The 25,042-nt window shown below is 44.9% G+C and overlaps 1 protein-coding gene across 1 annotated transcript in view; it reads right to left on the bottom strand.

The window, feature by feature from the left end:
• Positions 1-21,882, bottom strand: part of LOC135913391 (replication protein A 14 kDa subunit-like) — a 60,778-nt gene extending 38,896 nt beyond the window's left edge. The window contains exons 1-2 of the mRNA XM_065445984.2: positions 21,696-21,882; positions 21,231-21,305 (exon numbers count right to left, since the gene is read on the bottom strand). Of these exons, the coding sequence (XP_065302056.1) occupies positions 21,231-21,305; positions 21,696-21,767 (147 nt within the window). The 5' untranslated portion in view covers positions 21,768-21,882. The remainder of the gene's footprint in view (positions 1-21,230; positions 21,306-21,695) is intronic.
• Positions 21,883-25,042: the final 3,160 nt, after the last annotated feature.

The following is a 25,042-nucleotide window of genomic DNA, read 5'->3' as shown; positions in this document are numbered from 1 at the left end:
AACTCGAATTAGCCTAGACTTGAGGAGGGAACGGAAGAAACTGGTACATAAGGAGCCGATCAATGAGTTAGCGGTAAGAAGGAAAATAGAGGAATTCCGGATCAAGCTACAGAACAGGTACTCCGCTTTAACTCAGAAGAAGACCTTAGTGTTGAAGATATGAACGACACTCTTATGGGCATCATTAAGGAGTGTGCAATAGCAGTCGGTGGTAACTCTGCTGGACAGGATGCTAGTAAGCTACCACAGGAGACAAAAGATCTGATTAAGTGCCAATGTATGAAAGCGTCTCACCCTACAGCTAGAACAGAACTGGCAGGACTCTCCAAGTTAATCAACAAGCGTAAGGCCGCTGACATAAGGAAGTATAATATGGATAGAATTGAACATGCTCTCAAGAACGGAGGAAGCCTAAAAGCAGTGAAGAAGAAACTAGGAATAGGCAGGAATCAGATGCCCCGCTTCCAATAGGTAGCGACGCACAAGAAGTGGTAAGGGAATACATCTACTTAGGGCAGGCAGTGGCGGCGGATCCAGATCATGAGACGGAAATAATCAGAAGAATAAGAATGGACTGGGGTGCGTTTGGAAGGCATTCTCAGATCATGAACAGCAGGTTGCCATTATCCCTCAAGAGAAAAGTGTGTAACAGCTGTCTTACCAGTACTCACGTACGGGGCAGAAACTTGGAGGCTTACGAAAAGGGTTCTACTTAAATTGAGGACGACGGAACGAGCTATGGAAAGAGGAATCATGGGTGTAACGTTAAGGGATAAGAAAAGAGCGGATTGGGTGAGGGAACAAACGCGAGTTAATGACATCTTAGTTGAAATCAAGGAAAAGAAATGGGCATGGGCAGGACATGTAATGTGGAGGGAAGATAACCGATGGTCATTAAGGGTTACGGACTGGATTCCAAGAAAGAGAAGCGTAGCAGGGGGCGGCAGAAAGTTAGGCGGGCGGATGAGATTAGGAAGTTTGCAGGGACGGCATGGCCACAATTAGTACATGACCGGGGTTGTTGGAGAAATATGGGAGAGGACTTTGCCCTGCAGTGGGCGTAAGCAGGCTGATGATGATGATTCTATTTTGCTGCTCATGACTCCCCCAGTACCTGCTGAGTCTTGTCGCTTGTGCAATGAACATCCAATAATAATAATAATAATATATACATAATATATATACATAATATAATAATAATATATGTACATTTTCTTTCTTTGTTCTTTTGTGTGCTAAACCTTCCAACATGGCATTTACTACTTTTTTCCCCCTCCTTTTATAGCATTTGCACAATGAGTAAAGAGTGCATATGTACCGCCTTGTTCACCTAAACTTATCTACGTCCCCGTCTACTTGAACTGAATATGTATCCTGCCCCTTTCCTGCAACAGCTTCAAATGTGAAACTAGCAGTATGCTCATATAATAAATAAATATTCTGGTTGCTACTGACATGTGGGAGGAGCACTTAACAACATTAGAAGAGTTATCACAAAGGCTCAAGGGCGCGAAGTTAACCACTAAGCCAACGAAATGTGAATTTTGCTTCCAAGCAGTTCTTTTCCTAGGACGTAAGTTAGAGATATGGGCAGAATCGCTGCTAAAGAGGACATATTAGAAATATTAGGACATATTAGGCAGGGCAACCAAAAACCAAGGAGGTTCGATCATTCTTAGGGCTGAGAGGATTCTACACAGTTTATGCCTCATTACGCCAAAATAGCTGCGCCATTAGTGGAACTTAGGAAGAAAGGCGTTAGTAATGTGGTGAAACAGAGCTCATCACACAGTAAAGACTTCGAAACACTAAAGGAAAAAATGGTGGTACCGCCAAACCTGTTATACCCAAATATGGAGGATGAGTTCATGTTGTGCACTGATGCATCCGACAAGGCATTGGGAGCGGTGCTCTTGCATGTAAAGGACGGGGTTTTACATCCAGTATTTTATGCCAGCAAGGAGCTCAATGGTGCAGACAGAAATTATTCTACAGTGGAGAAAGAATGCCTGGCATTGGTATGGGCTGTCAAAAGGTTCCATATTTATCTGTTCGGCAAATGTCTCAGAATACAAATGGACAACCAAGCCGTTGGAATTCTTGAGTAAGGCTAAGTTAACAAACGGAAGAGTAATGAGGTCGAGCCTCGCTTTGCAAGAGTACTGTTCTCATGCGGAACATATTAAAGGGAGAGAAAACGTGGGTGCAGACTTTCTGAGTAGAGTTACTTAGGTTCAGACATTAATTCACAAGACAACAAGCAGTGTAAATTGTATTTTGCTGTGCAGAGAGTCGTGTTGAAGTGCAATGAAGAGATTAATTGTTTGGTGCTGTGAGGTGATGTATCGACAGTGGACATATGGAGTGGCATTGTGATCATTTCATTTCAAACCTGGTGTGACAAGTGTGTGATGATAAGTTTTTTGTGCAAAAAACTCTTGAAATGGGGGCCTATGTCCTGAGTCACTGGCAAGACCTGTATGATAATGTGAAAAAGACGAAGACGCCCGTCAATGAAACAGAGAAGGGACTCGCAGACGAGAAGCACATGAAGGGCATGAAGCTGAAGAAAAAAGAAGAAATTAGGAAAAAGGAGACGCAAGCATGAATGAGCTGGGATTGCCGACGTGGTCGAGAAGCAAGACAGTGGCATCTCCAGTTGTGCTCTGGAGGCAGCAGCTATCGGGACAGAGACCGGAGAGGGGACGTTCGTGAGTTGGCCAGCGACAACTCCAGCTCTTGAGCCTTGACTGTATCACCGTGGCTGTGTTCCAGGCTAACCCAGGCCACTGTCCAACCCCACACTGCCGTAACCGGTTGCTGTCCTGTGCCACAAAGGCAATCGCCTGGCCACGTCAGCGGCACAACGGTCAACTGGCCCAGACCGCGTTCTGTGCCACGCAGGTCTCTGTGGAAGACCACAACCTCATTGCTCTCGTCGGAGGTCAATGCCCACGCTGCGTCAAAACCATGTAGGCCAACCCCCTTTGTCATGCTGGGCCTGAGTCCGACATGACTGGCAATGGTCAGAACGTTCATTTTCTTGTAACGTCGTGTTGGTTAGTCAAGCGGAGGAATAATATGTACTTGAGGGCTGTTTTGTTTTTCTGTGTATAGCTACTTCTTGCAGTGTCTCGTGTGTGTATGGTGTTTATGGCGTGTCAGTGTAGTTTGCTGTATTTTTTCGTAATTTTTTTACATAAATTGTTTAACATACTTGAATTGTGTCTCTGTCCATTTCTGGACACTGAAATTCATGACAACTGGCCTGTCGCTATAGGATCAATAATGTGTTTTTCAATACATCAGCCAGCTTAACTTGTCGTAATAGGCCTTATCTAGCCTGCATATTGTTACATAGAAAGAGGCACAGGAACTGCTATATACAGGCACATTGACAGGTGTAGTTGTTTATTTTTCTCGGTTGACCGCTTTTCACCAGCTAATAAATGTTAAACATTATTGCTGAACGAAGGGGCACCTGCATGTATTGGAAGTTTCTTTAATGTTATCGATGGTGCAAACCATTGTCAGTCATCCCCAAACCTTGTGTAATCTGATTGTATGTGCAACACGAATTGTGTAGTGCTTTCTGGAAGACATGCGGCCAGAAGCGATTGCACTGGAACCTTTGACGACTCGTATAAAAGCTGACGCACTTGACCTGCTGATAAGATTCTGATGATTATGAACCGCGTTCACCGCTATCATTGTGCTTTGAGTGTACTAACTTGCTTTTGTGGGCACAGGTTTGCCTACAAAAAGTTAAGTGATTCACAGTTTTGCTGCTGTGTTTTCCCCCATCACTACTATGTGACATCTGGTGGAGGTGCTGGGCAAGCGAAGGTAGTCTACATGGGCGAGCGAGAAGTTCTTTTTTACAAGGACGTCGTGCAACGAAAATGAAGACAGTCCACACCAAATACCCTAGGGACAATATTGGTCGTGCTTGTACTCACAAGTACTCACAAGGCTTCGTAACTCTGGGTCTGTTTGCTGCTGTTCGGTGAAGTCATCTGCAGTTATTGCTAGGATGGTGTCGTCGTTCAGTTCCCCTTGTGGCGTCATGGCTATAGGGGCGCGCGACAGGCAGAAAGCATTAGAATGCTTCCTCCCAGACTTTTACACCACTATTATGTCGAATTCCTGGAGCCTGGAACTCCATTATACTAGGGGACCAGAAGGATCCTTTAAGTTTGCCAGTCAACACAGGGCACAGTGGTCGCTTACCGCATTGAAGTGCCTGCCATATATCTAAAGCCGAAACTTTGCCGTAGCTCAAATGATCACAAGGCAGTTTTTCTCCGTCGAAGAATAACTCGCGTCCACTTTTGAGAGTGACCGGCTAGCATAGGCTATTACGTTTTCAACTCCGTCCTTTCTTTGAACTAGCACAGCACCGAAGCCTAGGCTACTTCTGTCAGTGTGGATTTCTGTCTCGGCATCTTTGGCAAAGTGTGAAAGCACCGGCGGTGACTGCAGCCGTCATTTCAGCTCCTAAAATGAGTCATCTTACCGTATTTCTCATTTAAAGTCGACAGTGACTTTCATGAGATGATTTAATGGTTCCACAATGCTTGAAAAGTCTCTTACAAAGTTCCTGTAATAGGCACACAGGCCAATGAATCTGCACACTGCCTTTTTCCCAACGGGCCGTGGGAACTTAGTGATGGCAGTCTCCTGCGGGTCGGGACAGCCTCCAGACTTGCTGATGACATTGTTTAGGAACAGAAGTTCTTCGTAAGCGAAACAACACTTTTCTGGCTTCAGGGTGAGTCGAGATGGATTGATCGCCTCTAGTACTATCTGAAGCCGCCTCAGGTGACCTTCAAAACTCGTGGCAAAGACTACATCCAAGTAGATGACACAAGTCTGCCACTTGTCCTGCCAAGACTTCAGTCCAGCATGCCAAAGAAGCCCAACACCTTGCCTGTCTGCGCATCAAGAACCAACAGAGAACCAACAGCCAGCACTACAATATTCGACGACGTTACGTGGAATACCGGCCCGATGGCCGTGTTTGGGTCTCAACTCCAATACGCCGACGAAGACTCGGGAAACTGTTACGATGCTATTTCCGACCTTACTAGATCATCTAACGTATTAGTGTACTGGACTATAAGGTCGTGCAAGATGGCATTTCGCAATCACAGCGGTGCCATGCACAACCTAAAGTTGTCCGCATGGTGCACCTTAAGCCTTTCTATGCCCACAGACTTGGGACTTAGGAATTTTGTTTCTATGTTGCTTTGTTCTTTCTTTATTACGCATGGTTTCGTTTTCACTTTCATGTCTGTAGCATCGGGACGATGCTTTATAAGAGGGGGCATTGACACATGTACTTGTTTATCTTTCTCAGTTGACCGCTTTTCATCAGCCAAGAAATGTTAAATGTTATCGCTCGGAGCAAGACGCACCTGCTTATATCGGAAGTTTCGTGAATGTTATCAATGGTGCTAACTCTTGCCTGTTGACATCATCAAACTTTGTGTAATCTGATTGTATGCATGACGCGAATTGTGTAGTACTTGCTGGAAGACACGCTGGCACTAGTGATTACTCTGGAACCTCCTATGACTTGCATATAAAAGCCGGCGTGCTTGACGCGCTCATCAGATTCCGACGATCCCCGGCAGTGTTTGCCACTATTGTTCTGCTTTGAGTATAACTCCAGGGTGTCTACGAAGTTGACATTTCCAAATTCCCTGAGTTTTCCAGGTTTTCCCTGAGTGCCCTTGCAAAATTCCCTGAGTGATGCAGAACTGTTTTATGTCAAGACGAGCTGAAACCATATCGTCCGATGCGGTCACTCTCAGTAAGCATATAAAAAAATTAATAAATGACTTAATCTAATTTGAATACTAAGGAGTAGTGTTCATGTTATTCAAGAATAGAAGGGAGGGGTTAGTAAAATGCACAGCAAATAAAATGTTTTCGAAAAAAATTGCAAATTGAATCAGACATTCTCAAAGACAAATAAAAAAGGAAATGCATACAAAAGCAAATATTTTCGAATATGAGCTATTTCTATCAACTGATAGCAAGCTCAGTGGTATGAGGCCCGAACTTTGTCACAATTGAGATCCTCTCTCAACAGCTCGTAAGTCAACCTCAACTGTCCTGACATACTCTCAGCCCGCGCACAACGCCTCATTGTTGTGTTTCACTGCTTCAAAGAGCTTATTTTGGTTTGGATGAGGAACACTTGCATCTCGGCATCAGCCAACACTTTGTTTTTTGAGCTCAAGCTCCTTTAAAACGGCGGCAGCACGCTTCTTTTCCCGTTAATTCCTCAATGCATAGGTCCTTTCTGTTCTTGTACTCCTTCCGTCATTCGTTCGCCCCACGGACCAATTGAAGCATCTTCTTGGTCAGTTGCACAGTCTGCGTCCTAGTTTTCAAACTCCTTAGGGGCCGCGAAAATGTCCGAAAAATCGGCCAGTTGGAAAAAAATAAATGCGTGTCATTTACTGCCCTTAAGGGCTCAAACCGTCACAGGCACATTCGAAAATGCTCTGAAGGCCTGTCGGTACACATATTAGGCATATCAGCGCTCGTACTGTGACAGGAAATACGGGGTGCATGCGTATATAATTAAGGAATACATACTGTGCCAGAGGCAATAGCCCCTTCCCACGCTTGTTACGCTTCACTGCAATACTTTTGCGTATGCTTCACCAAGTAACATTTCTGTACGGAGGCGAAGCTGACTTTCGGGAACCAGCATTATGCAAAGCACCATGCTTTCCGAGCTTCTAAGCCAGTCGCGAGGACCGCAAGGGTCGAGCCCGTGCCACTGCTGATAGCAGCGAATTCTTTCAATAAAAACACGGCACCCAACGGCAAGAAACTTCATAAAGAACGTCGAAGCAGAAAGGCCTAGCGTTGCCGCAGCAACAGCTACGGCTGCCAGAGGAGCTGCGTGCGAGAGCGCTGGTTTCGGGTGACGAAGTAATCAAAATGGCAGCAGTGGTGGCTTTGATTAATGCCGTTTCGGATCTGCGGTCACGGCAAAACGTCCGGAAAATAGGACGGAGAAGGGCTTTTGCGTCTGAAATTTAAGACGTACTGATACATTGACTCTATGGGGTACATGGTGGTGCCGTAAAGCCGTCCAAATTATCGGGAATCCAGAAAGTCGGTCGTTGACTGTACACTGGCAACTCCTCCAGCCGAAGACAGGACGTCAAAGACGATTCATTACGATTCCCATCTTTTGCTCGAGCCAGCATTACTGCGAGTTTCGACCCTTTCAATAAAATTACAGCTAAATCTCCCTGATAGAGGAACAAATTCCCTGAGTTTTTCCAGACTACTCAAAATCCCTGAGAATTCCCAGCTTTCCCCGTTGGTAGACACCCTGAACTTGCTTTTGTGGGGACAGGTTCACACAATAAAAAGTTAAGTTATTCACAGTGTTGCTGCTGTGTTCTTCCCCGTCACTACTACGTAACAGTACTGATATATGCATATTGCGTGTTGCTTGTGGACGATGCATGTGGGCACCCCGACGAAGATGAACGCTCTGGCTCTTGAGATGTCGGTTGAACTGGCCAGCGCTGCAGTTATCCTTTGTAAATATACTTTGTACATAGTCTCCAGTTCTTAATCCTTCGTTTGTGTAACACTTTGGCGGAGGGTGTCGTTCCCCGTCCTCACCACAGAGCGCCGCAGCGGCCACACCGTCCTGCTTTCTGCCATGGCTCCCGGTGACGACACCTCGTCTCCTCCTACCTCTGCGACGTCATCAACAACGTACGTTAAGGTTACTCATCCCTGCGATCCTGGCATATTCTCCGGCCAAGATAACGTTGATGTCCAGGACTGGCGCAGCCTGTATGAGTGCGTTAGCTGAAACAACTGCTGGGACCCTACCATTATGCTAGCGAATGTCCTATTGTACTTGGGCGGAACTCCTCGTTTCTGGTTCCAGACACACGAGGACGAGCTCTCTAGCTGGGATGCGCTGAAGGAGAAGTTCAGCGACCTCTTTGGAAATCCCACCAGTCAACAGCTGGCTGCTAGAAATTGGCAACTACCAATTTTCCCCAGATGGGGGAAATTGGAGGTGCCATCTATGTGAAGCCGAGGCCAAAGGGGTGTTGCCTCTGCTGAGGGGCCTTAAAGGGCCCCTGAAACGGTTCGGACAAATTTTGTAGACGCGTAGGGTACAGCTTAAGTAGAACATTCGCACCACAATTTAAGTGAAGCGTTACGTATTAATGGAGCTACAAGCGATTAGAAGTTACCCTCCTCCCCAGCCATGCTTTTCCTCCTCAACTCGTTCGCCAAGCAAGCGGGGCTAAGCTCCTCCTTCACTGGTCCTGCGTCACGATGCGACGTCACATCGTCCACTTCCGGTTGTTTTGAAGCCCGCCCCCGCCCGTGCAAAACCTCTCCGCTAGCCGCTTGGCTGTCGACCCCAAGCGAGAGCTATCGAAGCAGCGTGCGTTGCAAGCATTCTGTTGTAGCGCCGAACGTGTCTGGTATTCCGTTAGCGACAGGCAGGCTGGTCATATCGGCAAATGACTGGAGGCATAAACTCAAGCTGATGAAGGAACTTTGGCGCAGACGTACGTGAGCAGCCTGATCGGTCTGCACGGTCCAGACACTTGTTGGCGCAGCGCTTAACCAGCCAAACAAAGCGCTAATATTGCTCTAACCAAGTGTAAAACATTTGAAACATTTATAAAAACAACGTGTTGATGATTACATTCCTGCGAAAAATATGCACCAGCAGCAAAAAAGAATACACTTCGTTGCTGCTACTGTGTATGGTTGAGCTCTATGCCACCAGGTGGCTGCACCGTGCAGGCCATTCACCTTTGCCCTTCTGCTCATCTCGGCTCATCCCGTTACGGCACAGTCAAGCGGCCAGACCCTGTCCCCTTGTGCATACGTTTGCCCTGATACGGGACTCGCGAAACGCTAGTGCGTTAGTAATCTTCCGGTGTAAAGTGACGGCCACAAACGTGCAAATCATGGCGCCTATCGGATAGCGGCAGTCTGATGCGCAGCAGCCAGTTCGCTCGTACGCTGCCCTGCAGAGGGACACGATGTCGCAGCTTGACATATTGCCAGTCGCTACGTTTGCAGTCCACAAGGCAACAAAGTCGAATCATAGTGCTCGCGAAAAGACTGAGACCAACTCTGACTGCGGAGCTCTCGTCAAAATGGAGTACGTTGTAACACAAGCAGACGACACTTGCTGTGTACCGGAAGTGCTTAAGTGTACTGAAAAATTGTTCTTGTGCATTCTCTTTCTGCTACTTTCTCTTTATAAAAACAAATTAACTAACATTCCAACTATTACGAAGATCATTTGTTTACCATAAAGTTGGAAAAATTATCGATCACGCGCCCTGGCCAGCCAATCGGATAGCTCGCCCCACTGACGTCATATGGCTGATTTCGGTCATATGGGTAGGGGCGGCTTAAAATTCCGCTGAGCAGTGCGCTGCGATCGGCAGCGATGTGCATTTTTAAAACCTTATAATAAATTACACGCTTTACGCAGAGCACTTAGATGTGTCAATGATCAGAAGGACCTACTTTAACGACTCAGTACGATTGTAGAAAATCGTCAAAAGCGTTTCAGGGTCCCTTTAAACATTGTTTTAGTTTTCTGCAGATTAATTTTTAGACCCACTCTTCTGCTTTGCCTCTTGAGGTCAGTGAGCATACATTGCAGTTGGTCCCCTGAGTTACCAAGCAAGGCAATATTATCAGCGAATTGCAAGTTACTAAGGTATTCTCCATTAACTTTTATCTTCATTTCTTCCCAATCCAGGTCTCTGAATACCTCCGGTAAACACGCTGTGAATAGCATTGGAGAGATCGTATCTCCCTGCCTGACGCCTTTCTTTATTGGGATTTTGTTGCTTTCTTTATGGAGACACACATTACCAACTCAACCCCCAGAATCCTCTTTCTCCCGGACATGGCTAAGCTATGCACGGTTAGGCACAGGAGGTTCGACTGGTTAGCACAGTTAGACCACGTCTTACCGTGCATGGCTTAGCAGTGTCTGGGTCCAACCCTCCTGTACTTTGAGAATGACAGCCCACAAATAAATATCATGAAACAAAACACTGACAGCATGTGGCTTTTATGTTAAATATTCTCAGACTTAAATATTAAAAGTGCAAAACAATAACAAAAACCTCAAAATTATACATTTTTTTTGGGTGCCGCTCTGCACTACCTCGGGGATCAGTCCATTGCAAGAGGCGGCAGTTCTACCAGAAAGCTCGCCTTTGTGCATAGCGTTCACCGCCAGCATATCTCGGTAAACAATACGGTTACACAGGCTGCAGTTGCCGGGAAGCAGTGAGGAATCTTTGAATGCTATCGCGTTCCACTCATAAAGGTGAAGCTTAAGCATCCTCCAATTTTTCGTTAAAATTTCAGTGTTAGCTGCAAGAAGCACATGGTGGAAGTAATCACCTACTCACGTTTCTTAAAGGGACACTGAAACACTTTTTTAACTCATCATAAATTGCCATCACTGAAGGATGTCATCTCACAAATGCCATGCCCAAATTTTTTTTTAATCCTTCAACTTTATGTGGAGTTATTGCACCGTTACCCGACTTTCTTCTTTTATTCATTTCCACTAGCACGCTGGAAGCTACACAGTGGAGAAGCCAAGAGGGCGAAGCGCTGGCCAAACATCGAGTGCAGCAGTAGACAAAAGGCTCATCGCAGCACCCCATAGCAGCTGTGGTAAACTACGCTGGAACGCCATGTGCAGCAGATGCAGCTACACACAGTGCAAAGATGAGATTACTTCTTTTTTTCAGATCGCAGACACATATTTTTCATCTATTTAACTAAAAATTAGGAATTAAGCAAAAATATTCTTGCGATCACAAAATAAGCCAACAAAATTGGTGGCCCAGCTGCTTTCAACGCAGCTGCATGGCAACATTGTGGAAAGCAAGAGCAAGCAATATGTAACTGTGTTTGACAAAGTATTGTAAGTTCCCTGCTGCATGCAGTACAGTATTATTTGGCTCACTTGTTCACAGCAGCCTCCCGGCCAGATCAGGAACATTTTATTACTGTGTTAAAAAAGTCTTTCGAGGCACCTTTCGAATAAAAATTGTTTCTTTACATAAACATAGAGATGCAACATCACATGATGGGCTGCCGTATCGACAATGAGTCCTATATTTTATGTTATCGAGTTCTGTTCAAGATAAAACTTCATGGTTGCTTTTCGTATTCTGTGGCAATGCAAGGGCCTATATTAAATGAGTCAAGTTTATCGAAAGCTGGTGGTAAGAATATGATTTAACCATACCTGTACAGTTCTGCATACATGGGACCACATATCCAGGATTAACATGTTACATAAAGCGAAGACATGGGTTTGCGCTGCACCTGCAGCCAGTTGTTTTTATCCACCTTTATTTTTATTAATTTGTATAATTCAGTATTAAGTACATTTAATTTCCCCTATGCTGTTCTTGGCGTCTATTTCTTGGCTTTTTATGATATGACATATAAAGATCGGGCCCTCAGTTTTCTTTCTTCTCATTCATTACATAGGGAGGCCTCGAATCCAGAAGCATTGATGCTTTTAGGTAGCATACGTGGGCTTACTGACCAGATGCCTTCACTCAAATGTTCATGTACATGTGACGCCTGCGACAAAAAAAGGGTGGTCATCTACCGTCAAGGCTGTGAGATGTGGCACTGGCTAACACCCCCTGGTTTAATTCTAGTAGATTAACATAAATACCCCAGAAAGTAGATGGTAAAACAGATCTGCAGTAACTCAATTGGTAAGAGCATCACACACGTAATGCGAACATGTGGGTTCGTGCCCCACCTGCGGCCAGTTGCTTATTCATCCACCTTCATTTTTACTAATTTATAATTTCTTTAATTGAATAAGTACACACATGTAATTTCCCCTATGCTGTCCTTGGTGTCTTTCTTTGTTGGCTTCTGATGATAATCACTCAGTTATTTATGAGAAGGCTTGACGGAAATGTACAAACTGCGTATCTGTATGGTGCAAATTCAGGCTTTGTGGTCTCACTTTGGCTGTAGGGGTTACTTATCGACCCCTTAACATGGATTTATTGTCTTTTCTGATCTTATGGATTATATAACGAAACACAAACTAAACTTGCAAAATTTCAATTGTTGGTGATTTCAACACCCCTGGTCAACGCTATCTGCGAGTGGCCATCACAAAGTCATTTGTGATGGTTTTATTAACATGACTATTTCTATTGATTTGACCCAAATTGTCAATTCTGTAACCCACAAAAGCTCAATTTTATATCTTGTTTTCATTAACGAGCAACTAAGACAAAATGGTTATGATTGTAATATTGTTGAAGGCCTGTAGGACCATAAGAGTATCGTTGTTGATTTCAATTTATGAACTGTGCCTAAGCTTCGTTCCTACCAGACTGTTTTGTACATTGAGCATACTGATGAAAACTTCACAATTGGGCTGTTTGCATCCCCTTCGGCGTGTTTTCGAGCTACGCTAACCATCCCTCCACAGACACATTAGTGCACCATTTTTATACAGTGGTCTATCAATGTTTCACTGATTACATTTGAACCAAGTGTGTAAAATGCAATCCCAAGCACCCGTGGTACCCATGCGAGGTTATACACTTAATTCATCACATCAGGCATCTCTGGAAACAGCTTTATGCTAACAATGCGATGAAAGTTTCAGCATTGCCTACAATTAAAAGCTACTTAAAGTATGCTGTCAAACGCAAAAAGTTTCTATTTTAATAACACTATGTTATCCTTCATCAAAAGCAAACCATCATTGTTCTGAAGAACTATCAGTTCACCAAGTCAGAGCTGCAGTTCATTTATTATGGCTGGTCAACCATTTTCCAGTAATGTTAGCATCCCTGAAGTCTTTAATGACTACTTTAAATAATTCCCTTGTGATGATGGATGCACCCCCCGTTTTGCACTGATTTTTTGTCATCACCTTTTCCTAGTATGGTAATCACTACAGCTGGTGTACTTAACCTTATGCACAAGATGAAAAGTACTGGACCAGATAATATACCAGATATGTTTTTACGGTGATATTCTGAATGGTGTTCTTGGCATTTATCCCTAATTTCTTTAAAGCCTCTTAAATCATTGTGTGCTCTAATACTCTGGAAATGTGCTAAGGTCTTTCCCATTCACAAAGACAGCAATGAGCAGGTAATGTCTAACTGCAGACCTATTTCTTTAAAGGGAAGCTGAAACACTTTTCGAAAAAAATGAGTTCTCTGCGGCATTCTACAGTTTTGAGTCCCCTGAACACGAATATCTCGTTCAAGAAGGGCGGAAACAAGCGCAAGCAGCTGTTTTTTCATGAAAACGCGCACCAGCGCCTCAGGGTATCGCGCGAACGCCGCTGTTGCCCGTGATTGGTCGGAGCCGCTGTGACGTCAGTGGCGGCAGTCGCCGGTCGGCGCCGCCGTTTGAGAGCGTTGCACGCTGTTCTGTTCTGGATGCATAGCTGAGTTGTAAGCATTATGGAACGTTCTCGCTGTCTCGGACAGCTTGTATTTTCGCCGTACATGTTCGAACCGACAGCCGATCCGGAAAACGATGGCGGCAACGGCGGCAACGACGATGTTGAGTGTGCCAAAAGCGAGAGCGATGTGTACACCTTCTCGCGCGCTGGAAATCTTAGCTGTTACATATGCTTTTTTTTTTCATGTAGCTGCACGTTCCAATGACGGGAGAAAAAATGCGCTGAAGTGTCACTGGGAACTTGCTGCTGGAAGAATGCCGAAGCACTAACTTCTCATTAGACTGTAAACACGGGTACAATTCCGCGATGTCAAGCACCTTGCCGCTGCTTGTCTGAAGTCCCGTGGTTTTCTGAGCGTTGATACACGATCGCGAACATAAGGGCCGCGTTTCAAAGCGCGCACATGCAGTGCTGCGAGGTACAGTCATGGAAGTTGCTTATCATACACATCCAGATCGAGATGGTCAGGGGGATTATATGTGCAATATTCAGAATATGGTTCGACGACTTTGCGATTGTGGCTCGATCAAGAATCGGTATGCGCGCTCCATGCTAGTGTTGACATAAAGATATTAGGCAGTTTTAGCACCGCCGTGTGGTAAACATGATAACTGCAACCGTACGTCGAATATCACTAGGCAAGCCTATACTCCAATTTATACCTCAGGTGCAACGCTGTGGAAGCTACGCACGAAGTCCGGTTACCAAAATTTATTACTGCGCGCGTTTCCGTCTATGGTTCGCAGCGTGCCAGCGGCATTTTCTCGCGCGAGCATGCACGTGAAGCTGCCGCGACGGGCTGCAATTAAAGAATGCCAAAAAGAAAATTGATTTAAAAGAACGTGTTAGCAGCCGTATAAGTACACGGATTGTTTCTATGGGTAAATTCTTTTTTTTCATTCAGAACTGAGCTTATATATGAAAAGTTTTCTCAAAAATCGGGTCAAGAAACACCGAACTTTTTCTAAGTGCGAACGCAGCCACTGCAAGAAGTATCTCAAGCCTCCACAGCGTTGCACCTGATGTATGAAACGGAGTATAGCAACGCTATAGCAACAACGCGTTTCCGCATTTGTCGTAAGGCTATCCGGCTATCGCGGAAATGGTCCGAGCACAGCACAGTTGATTTCGTCGGCACGAACTTATCTCTCCTCACCGCACTGCGCTGCAAGCTTCTTGTGCTTCGGGAACCTGTGAAACACCACATCGTCCCACCCGCGTGTGTTCGCGCAGCCGATTGCTGCACAGAACGAGGGCATGTTGGGCGCCCTTGGCTGTAGGCACTCACGCAGCACAGAAGGAAAGAACAGTTTACGAAAATCGCAAAACAAACGTGAGCGGCGGCGGCGGCAAATCTCTCGTAGCGTCGTTCAGTAAAGCGCAGGACGGAAAGAGGCATGCCAGCGCATGCCAGCACGCCCGTCCGGCAGCTCGGTCCCCGCCAGTGACGTCACTCTCGCCGGTTCTCTCCTCTGGTAACCTCCTCACCCGGCGCTCCGGGAAGCGATGGGGGGCGTGTCCGCGGGGGTGATTTAGAAAGCGATTTCCGCCCCTTATATTAACAAAACGAAGAAAAAAATTTCGGAACCGTAAATTATTAGGTCTGTTCTTCCCAATCCCAGCAATTCATGGAAATTGAAAACCGCTTCAGCTTCCCTTTAATATCAACATCTTGCAAACTATTGGAACACATTATTCATAAATATGTAATTGAGTACTAATCTGAACATAACATTCACTCGCATGCTCAACATGGCTTCTCGACGGTAACACAACTTCAATTCTTCCATGGTATTGCATCCACACTAACCTTAAAGCACAGCTTGATGCCATTTTCATTAGTTACAGTAAAACATTTGATAGTGTGTCATAACGAACTTCTCATTAAACTCACAGCAATAATTAATTATTTTAAAGCACTAGGCTGGATAGAGGACTAACTAGGTTCAAAAACCCAGTTCGTTGCATTGTCTCACATGTATCTCGTGTCAGTGTTACATCCGGTGTACCACAGAGTACTACGTCTTGGGTCCATTGCTGTTTGTTATATATATAAACGATGTTGAAGTAACTGCAGGCACTTCTGTTAACATAAGACTATATGCTGATGTCTGAGTCCCTTATTCTACTACAGTCAAATCCCGGCACGACGAAGTCCACTTCAACTAAATTTTCATCACAATGAAGATTTTTTTCATTCCACGTCAATGTCCCATAGAACACAATGCTTCGACATTCCCGCAAAAACAAACTACTTCACGGGCACATTTTCACTTCCACGAAGCTTTTATGGAGCAGACGTGGGCAAAATTATTTAAACTGTAGCTCATCAAAACCCCTAAAACTGTTTTTTCATGAGTTGACAAACCATCGACGTTGATAGCATTAAAAAAAAAAAACACAGACTGGAGCTGCTCAGACCATGATGAGACGTAAACAGAACAGAAAGCCGCCAAGCCACGTTGGCGATGGTGATGCAACGTGCTCTTATGGAGGAGCACCCAAGCTCCGAAGGAACGTTTTGGGTCATATTGGTTAAAAAAATGGTGTGCATACAAATAACATACACACAATAATTTATTTTTATAGTATTTCTAATCACTCATTTTCTACAAAGTTTCATGAAAATGGCTCCGGTGTACAACACCAATGACTATACGAAGTAGCCGTAGCGAGGTCAAATCCCGGTAGGGTGCGATGAGGCGTTCGGCAACGCACCCCTGACAACAAACAATTGCACACTTCACTGGGATCCAGCCACAGGTATGCTTGTATTGCAGTTTACAATTTTATTAGAGAGACAAAAAGAGCAACTTGCTGAATTTCTAAAATTATCAATTATTTGTTATTGCAATTCTGCATGTTAAATTATTTTACCTCAATATTCTTAATAGTTTATTAAACTTCTAAATCACATTTCTTTAGTCCAATGCTCTACTACTCAAAGCTAGTTTTGTCTTAATTCTAAACATAATGGAAACTACCTGCTTCTTGGCCAATCCCCCATAGTGGCTATGCGCCAGTGTTTGGGAGACAAGACAAGGCGATTGCACGCCATTTGGTCATTGTCTCTGAAAGCTGTTCGATTGCCAGCTGAAGCATCTTGCAGCTGACAAAGAAAGGCAAGTTTTTGTCACTAGAAGACAAGGCTCAAGTTATCACCCAGGCTGAAGCTGGAAAGAAAAAATCATTAATCGCGGAAGAATTTGGAATTCCGGCAAGCTCTCTTATGACAATACTGAAGAGCAAGAATGTTATAGCCAAAGCGCTTAACTTCAGGGACGTCAGCGAAGCAGAGGAAAGTGACTCCGTCGATGCATGATGCTTTGGACAAGGCAGTTTTCACCTGGTTTGTGGAGACACAGACCAAGAAAATCGCCCTTAGTGGTGATATTGTGCGGCAAAAAGCACTGGATTATGCCTGCATGCAAGGAATAGATCCCTTTAAGGCCAGCGTAGGTTGGCTGAACAGATTCAAGTCACATCACTGCATCATCAGCAAAGTTTTGTGCAGTGAAGCTGCTTTGGCGGTTAGTGATGGCGCCATTAGGTGCACGTCAGGCAGCCTCGCAGGCATCCTGAAAAACTACGCACCATCGGATATTTATAATGTCAGTGAGAATAGGCACTTCTACGAGATGCTGCCCAGCGGGACCCTGGGATTTAAGGGACTGCACTGCCACGGAAGCAAGCGCAGTAAGAAGAGAATAACCGTGCTCCTTGTGCGCTAATTTGGACTGTTCGGATAAGCGGTCACTTTTGGTCATAGGAAAAAGTGCCAAACCACGCTGCTTCAAGAATCAGAGCGTTTCCATGAAGTACGTGGCTAACACTTGGGCATGGATCACCCGGGCCATTTTTGGAGAGTGGGTCGAAGCCTTCAACAAGGACATGGGGAGGCAAGGCCGAAAGGTTTATCCACTTTTCGACAATTGTTCCACCCACATCATAGAGGATGTCGAGCTGGAAAACGTGCAGGTAAAGTTTTTCCTACCGAACTGCACCTCTATCATTCAACGCCTCGACCACGGGGTCATCCAGAGCATCAGGCAGGCCTACCGTGAGCGCCTTATTTATAGGCTGCTTCTCAACATGCAGTTGCACCGCAAAACAAAAGCAGCCTCTTTATGTTGCACCAAGTGATTGCCGCTTCATGGTGCGCAATGAGAAGCGCCATAATATGTAACTGTTTCCGCCATGCTGGGTTCACTGCGCAGGCTGCCGATACTTTGGACTTTGAGAACGAAGGTAACGATGGAGATGGGTTGCCGTCTGATGAAGTCACAGCCGCGTGGGCAGCCCCGCAGGAAAGTGGAGATGTGCCTGCCGATGTACATCCCAAAGCCAAGCAGACTCGTGCATGGCCATGCGTGAAGAATTGACAGACCAAGAAATCCTGAAGAGTGTCCAAAAAGACAGTGTTTCATCTTCATCCGATGAAACAGCCACACAACGTGAGCCCGGACCCCCGACTGCATTGCAGGTCATGGACATATTCAATACGATCAGGCATTGCATCAGGTCCCAGAACGGCGATGAGGCAATGGCTCTGCTAGCAGCATGCAAGAGTCGTGTTGTGCCATCGTTTGGCAAGATGCCGCCAACAACTTAGGCTGACCAATTTTTAAAATTAAAGCTTGCTTTTTGCGTCAGCAAGTCACGTGTCGTCTATGTACTTAATAATATCACAATGAATTTCTGCTACAGCAAAATTTCTCACGCGCCCCATCAATTTTGTTGTAGCAGGATTTAACTGTACAACTAGTACTCATGATCAGTTTAAGTTGACTGAAATCTTCGCCGGTTTTCACAAATGGGACAGAATGTGGCAACTGTCAGTTACTTTTACGAAAACAGTTTCAATTACTTTTTCAAATAAGAAACTATTTCTATTTACATATTTTAATGCAGTGCACAATCTTGCATGCGTCCGAACGATAAAATATCTTGGTGTTACTTTCTCCCCCGATTTAATATGGCATGCTCACATTAAATGCATAACCAATAAGGCTTTGAGAAAATCCAGTTACCTTAAAGGAAACTCACAAGATGCAACTAAGGAATATAAACTAACGGCATACAGATCACTAATAAGGCCTCTACTTGAGTGTGCGTCAGTTGTGTGGTGACCACGTCATTGCAAAAATATAGACATACTTAAGTATATTCAGAAAAAAGCCATTAGACAGATATAATCGTTAGTACCATCATTTCTCACTGAGAACACATGCTAATAAGCTGCTACTAAAACCTCAGGGTCCATAGGCGTACTTGCGACCATGTTCTGCTACGTAAAATCGCTCATGGGAAAACCTACATCAACACACCTATTGTTTTCACAAAGCCTTCTTCTCGGCTCACCAAAAGAAGTCATCGTCTTAACAGTGCTTTTTTGAATTTATCGACTGATGCCTAGGTTTCCAGTTTTTCCACACAGAATTGCGGTTTGGAATGGCGTTTAGGGGCCCTTGCATGAGTTATCCAATGATGAATTCGCTGACGAATTGCCCAATTATGTTAATTAACGAACTATTTCTTCCTGATATTACTTTTTCTGTGTTGTTTGTTTTCTTTTTCTTCTTGTATCTAAGATGTATTTCTCAGCTCTGAAAACATGATGTACTCGCTCCTGCAATATCTTGCTATGCAAAATGGGAGTGAATATAAATAAAAAGTATATATATATATACACGCATACACACACACACACACAACATGCAATATTTTATTAATGTACCATACACTACTAACAACCAACTCTGTTGCACTGGACATGGCTGTTGATTGCTATACACAACATACAGCTTTGCACAACATCCCCAAGATGAGGCATGAAGTAGACAGCTGCACTTATAAGTCAAGATTAGAACACATCACATCATGTGCGAAGCAATGATATTAGTATATCTAACATAGAAAGCGAAGGCCAGATAGAAACCTGCATTATACACAAACAGAACCATGGACAGAGTTGCAGTGCGAGAATTTTAAACTAGAGTACCTGTCCAATGTAACCTGTACCAAAATTTTAAATTTTCGAGTGCCATGTAGCTGGGCAGAACTAAGGTAACATTGTTTGCCGTTAGATTGCGCAAGTCGGATTATTTTTTGTATTTCGCCTAACTACATGATTACTTATTTATAAACTCCATTAAATATTACATTAAGAACAAGAGTGTCAATGAGAAAATTACAGACCATCATGAAAAATTCCCCATACAGCTTTCTATTGCTCAATACGTGCTACATAAAACATTTCTTCCAAGCCTGAAAGAAGTCCGGAAAGAAAAAATGCAATGCAGCACTTTCGCCTGGCTTCTTTCAGGCTCGGAAAAACTTTTAAGTGAGACATATTGAGCAATAGAAAGCTGGATCGGGCATTTCCCAGGATGGTCTGCAATTTTCTCACCCACCCCTTTAGTACAAATATATTTAATGAGCTGATTAATAATAGCCAATCACATAATTATGCGAAATACATAATCTGACTTGATCCAAGCAACTGCAAACATTACTTTGGTTCTGTCCAGCTACATGGCATTCACATATTTTTAAATTTTGGTGCAAGTGGGACACCCTGTACATGTTTAAATAGCAACACTTTCAAAATATAATTGCTATCACAACAAGGTGTATATATGGACAAATTGGTACAGCACTACTTTGAAATGAGGGTATCGCAGCAAGCAAGGACGAAGAAGGCACCACGCGCCCCGACTTGCAACCAACTAAATTAAGTTTCTGCGGTTCTGTGCCAGAGCAGTAGTTCACAAAAAACTAGGCAAAGCTACAGGCCCCATCAAATAAGGACCACATCATTAGGTCCTCAGAAAATTAATTCCATGTGCAAGCCAAGTTGTGTGTCTAATTCTCACGTGCTGTGGGTGAGTCTGCATAAGACAGGGAGATGCTTTATTATGCAACTAAGGGAGCAAAAGTGTTTAGGCACATATTATGCTTTGCATCTGGCGGCACAGGGCAAGTGCTCTCTTTGTTTGCCATTGCAAGGCAATTTTGAATAGGTATAAGAAAATTTTATAATGAGAAATTATGTAAAGGTTTTTTTATGCAGAAAGCTGGTGAATCTAGCATTATTGTGCCTTCAGTGGCATTAACATGCAGCGAGGAGAATTCCTTGAAGCGTGATAATCTAGAGCAGCCCGAGTGGTCTTCTCTTTTGAATCTTTGCGCCTGCGCTGTTTGTCATTTTTATTTTATTCATTCACTCTAACTCTTTTGTTGACTGTGCAAAGTGATTTACATACAATTTTTGCAACTGCACAATTTGTACTGCTTGGCTTGAAAAACTTGGATCTCTTTGAATAAACTTTAGTGGCTAATAAGCATTCACTGTCCTTGTTTACTGCACTACCTTCCCTGAAATGCTAGGCTTCCTCATCAATTTGTAATACTCTGAGGGTTTTGTTACATTGCTGTATTGTATTGCATGGATTATTGTGTCATTTAATTTTAGTGTAGTTATTGGGGCTTTTGTATTTCCTAAACACATTGCTTTTGGAGCGCTCATTTCATGTAAACTTTCTATTGAAAGTAACATATGTTGACCCACGTTCCGAGACTCCCTCCTGTAAATTGTGTAGATACGTCTTTCTTCCCATCAAGCATAGATGAGTAGGCGAATAATTGACAGCATAAAGTAGACTGAAAGCCAAACGACGCCCGTCAGGAGAAGCTTACAATTCCAACTCACTGGATTCTTCATGATTACTTGAACCACCTGCTTGTCTGGGGATTCCATCTTGAAGGACATGCCCTGGGGTTCGCTCTGTGTAAAAGCAGGGCAAGGCAGTCATAATACGATAAACAGAACTTTGCCCGCAAACTCTTACAGCGTGTAATGAGACAGTTTGTGGCAAGAGCAAGATCGCGTAATACAGAACAGGCGGGAAAGACGCGCCCGAACGAACAAGCCAGCTACTGGCTCTCGTTCTTGTAGACGCGCCCTTTCTCAATCATTTTTCTGTTACATGCTGCCACATGCCTGTTCTCGTATTCCACGGTACACCTCTCCGGTTTTTCTTACAGGAGCAAATGCCGCGCGTCAATCGTAGATAACCTCGCCCCGGTTTTTCTCGCACGAACAAATGCCTCAGTGCCGCACGCCAATCGTTCATAACCTCGGCCGGCTAACAAGGGAATAAAGAAAAGAAGGTACCTGGAGAACTTTGCCGAGCAGGCATACAGTCTGCCTCTGGTAATTAGCGAGGAGCTTGGCGTTAACGCGCATGTTGCACTTACAAACTTTCAACTGCTTTCAACGGCTCGCAAAAACCGAAGGGCTGCTAGCCAGCGCTAGCCGCGAATAAACGAGAATACCGTATAGCAGGGTTGCCACGTCTTCGGGCGAAAAGTCGCCGAAAATTGCTGAAAAGTAGCCAACTATGGTCAATGCCTCCTTTACTAGATGCCAGCCGCGTTGTCCGTAAGTCCGTAAACTCGGTTCCTGGCCCTCTCCCTTTTCTCTCCTCCGCGAAAGGCAACGAGCGTCGCTTGTAGCGGACGTCTGCAACCTAGATCACATGCTGCGGCCTCTGAAATTACCATGGTGTCCCTTGCCATCTCGGAGGCCCGCGATAACGCTCGCTAACAGACGCCCGCGCATATAAAGCGCCGGCGGAGCATTCAGCCGCCGCTGCCACATCCGCCGAAAGTTGAAAAGGCAACGAGCGCCGCCTCACGGAATTTATACTGAACTAACTTCAAATAAGGGAACCGCCGCCACAATGGGAAAGCGAGCAACGCGGCTGGCATCTAGTAAAGGAGGCATTGCTATGGTAAATGTTGGCCGGCGCTGGCAACCGCGGTGCTGGCAACGTTATTATATGGTGGCTAGAGAGCCATTTTCGAGTGCCATGTAGCTGGGCAGAACTACAGCGTCCTCGATCACCTTGCCCCGGGGTTGCCCCGAAACCAGAATGGTGCGCCTTGCACCGCCGTGGTGGCGCACTGCGGAGGGTCAACATCGAGGACAAAACTGCACCCATTGCAGGGTGCTTGCATGCAGTGCTACTTTGCCCCTGGCGCGCAACACGCGCGCGTGCACATTTTGTTGTTTGCAGGTGCTGAGCATCTGCGGCAAGCGCTCGAACCTTGTCAAACTGCGTGCTCCGACATACCTGGTTGCAAGCAACACCAATGGATCTTATAATTAATCCTGACGACCCGTTCCTGACGACCCTTTCAACGAGCCTGTCCACTTTCGGCCGCTCTTCACCACATTTTTTGACGAGGTCGATAAGCATGCCGTCTTCGCTGTCAGACGAAGTTGAAAAATGCTCATCGATTGCGGCAATTAGCAGCGCTTCCTTTCTCATTGCCGACATCTCCACTGGCTAACTCCGTCAACACCGTTGCAACCGCAGCTATCGGGCCAGAGCATCCACGGTTCTGCAGCCAGCAGCGCGCGCGCGCGTCCCTCTGTGCTTGCTGGGATTGCACCCCGGCGCACCGCCGATTTTCTCGGTGCGAGACGGGGCAATGGAAAAGGCCGGCGCTGGGTGCACGCACGTGGCAGCAGACGACCCCAAGTGGAGTCCGCTGCTGCCACGCATGATGACGTCACAAAAAGAACACTTAGTAAAAAATACATGAAATGCTAACGTTATCGTTTTGTTGTTAAATACACTACGCCTAAATAAATAAAGCATTTATTTTGTGCTGCGTTTTAAAATCGAGAATGACTGTCGACGCCTACACACGCGTGCACGCAATGGGAGGACCGTTGCGATTCCTTGTGGCTGTGTGGTGTGTACTGTAGTATTGAATCACTGTGTAATATCGGCGAGTACGAATAACGTTGCCGTTACGAAGCTACAGAAGCTTCGAACGAACTGTGCTGCATCCACAAAACAGCACGACATGTCGCCTCATTTGGACTGTCGGTTTCGAAGAGTCGTGGTAGCACAGCGCCGACTGCATATGGTGCCGACACGGATCATGCATATTGCAGGGTATGTCGTATGTAGCGATTCTTTAAGTTGTGTGTACGCCTTCTGGCAAAGTCGGATGTCTGTTTGGCCTTGGACACCACGTCGACACACTGCTCTCGAGCTCGAAAACGCAGAAGTGGTGCGCGTCGGCATTGACGTCGATGTAGGGTGCATACACATTTCCAAATCGCTGTGCAAAGTAAGGGCGCCTTTTGTCGATGAGCAAAGTGCATTCAAACATTTCGCGTCGCCTTAAGCACGCAGAAGCCTAGTAGCGAAAGCCTGGACGTGAAACGTGAATCTAACAGAAAGGCCTGTTCCCGCCTGAAGGCAATGTCGGCAAGTGTCTGTAACGAGTGTCAAGTGACTCACACGAGGCTGGGCGTTGAAAAGTGTCTCTCGAGTGCCGCTGCTTCAGTCTGGCCAGGGCCCAACCCGCTTTCATGAACCATTTGAAATGCCCAGTGTATTAGTTGCTATAGATTGTGGTGCAGTGAGACAGCCATTCCATAGCAGCCATGAAAATTACCTGTGGAAGTAATAGTAATGCGATAGGCTTTCGTGGTGATTGTCATTATGTATCACATGCATCGGAGTGCGATCATTTACACCCTGTGCTCGTGTTTAGATAAATGCTTTATCTTCTGAAGATACGGTACAGCACCTGGATCTTGAGTGGATCTTTCACTGTACAGGCGATACCAAAACCTATCTACCTTTGTGTGTTTCATTTTCAAAGAAGGCCAAGTTTCTTTCACTGAGTTTCACTCACTAAGGGAGCAGGCTTGTGCGACTTGCAATCAACAGGGGTCAAACACATGTGGTAGAGCTTTAGTTGTACAATATTCAATTGGGGACCATTGTACATGCACCCCTAGGAAATCATTTGCTATGGCAAACACTAACGTAGTGGCATTTCTTTTTTAAATTTGTATGCCTTAATAATATTGTTAAAATATAGAAGTATGTCTGCAAATTTAATAAATTTGGAGATCCTGACGTAATTCCTAATGCATGTTGGTACATTATATTATTCCCAATGGACTCCTCAGTATCGCTGTTATTTCTCAGCATTCTCCCACAACAGGTATTCTTTCATCTCTGAAACAAACGAAAGTCCTCCCGCTTTTCAAATCTGGTGACTAAGGCATTTGTAGCTATATATAGATTGATCTTCTTAGCACCTTATTCAAGCAAAATGTTAGAATATGTAGTTTATAAGCATACTGTTGAATTCATTGAATCGCATAATGCCCATGTAAGTTCTAACATGGTTTTTTGCTTGGATTTAGTATGACGTCGCAGTTAACTCACGACGTCACTCATGCTTGTGTTTTCTAGCAATGTCAATCATGATTAATAGTTTGCACTTCATTTGCTTGCTTTTTTTCACATTGCATGGCGTGTGCATATTATTCTTGTATGTATACCTGAATAAAAAATTCAGTTGCAAGTCAGTGCTCCTGTTGCGTTTTCACTGTCCTTCATACTTTGTGCACTGTTTCTACTCTTTCAAAAACGCACTAACTCGTCCAGCTCTCAGTCCCAAGTAACCACGGATATCCGTGGGACG

This window comes from Dermacentor albipictus, chromosome 1 (genome assembly GCF_038994185.2).
Source record: "Dermacentor albipictus isolate Rhodes 1998 colony chromosome 1, USDA_Dalb.pri_finalv2, whole genome shotgun sequence".
Classification (NCBI taxonomy): Eukaryota; Metazoa; Arthropoda; class Arachnida; order Ixodida; family Ixodidae; genus Dermacentor; species Dermacentor albipictus.
Note: the sequence above shows the minus strand (reverse complement) of the source record. Positions and strands in the feature narration are given on the sequence as shown.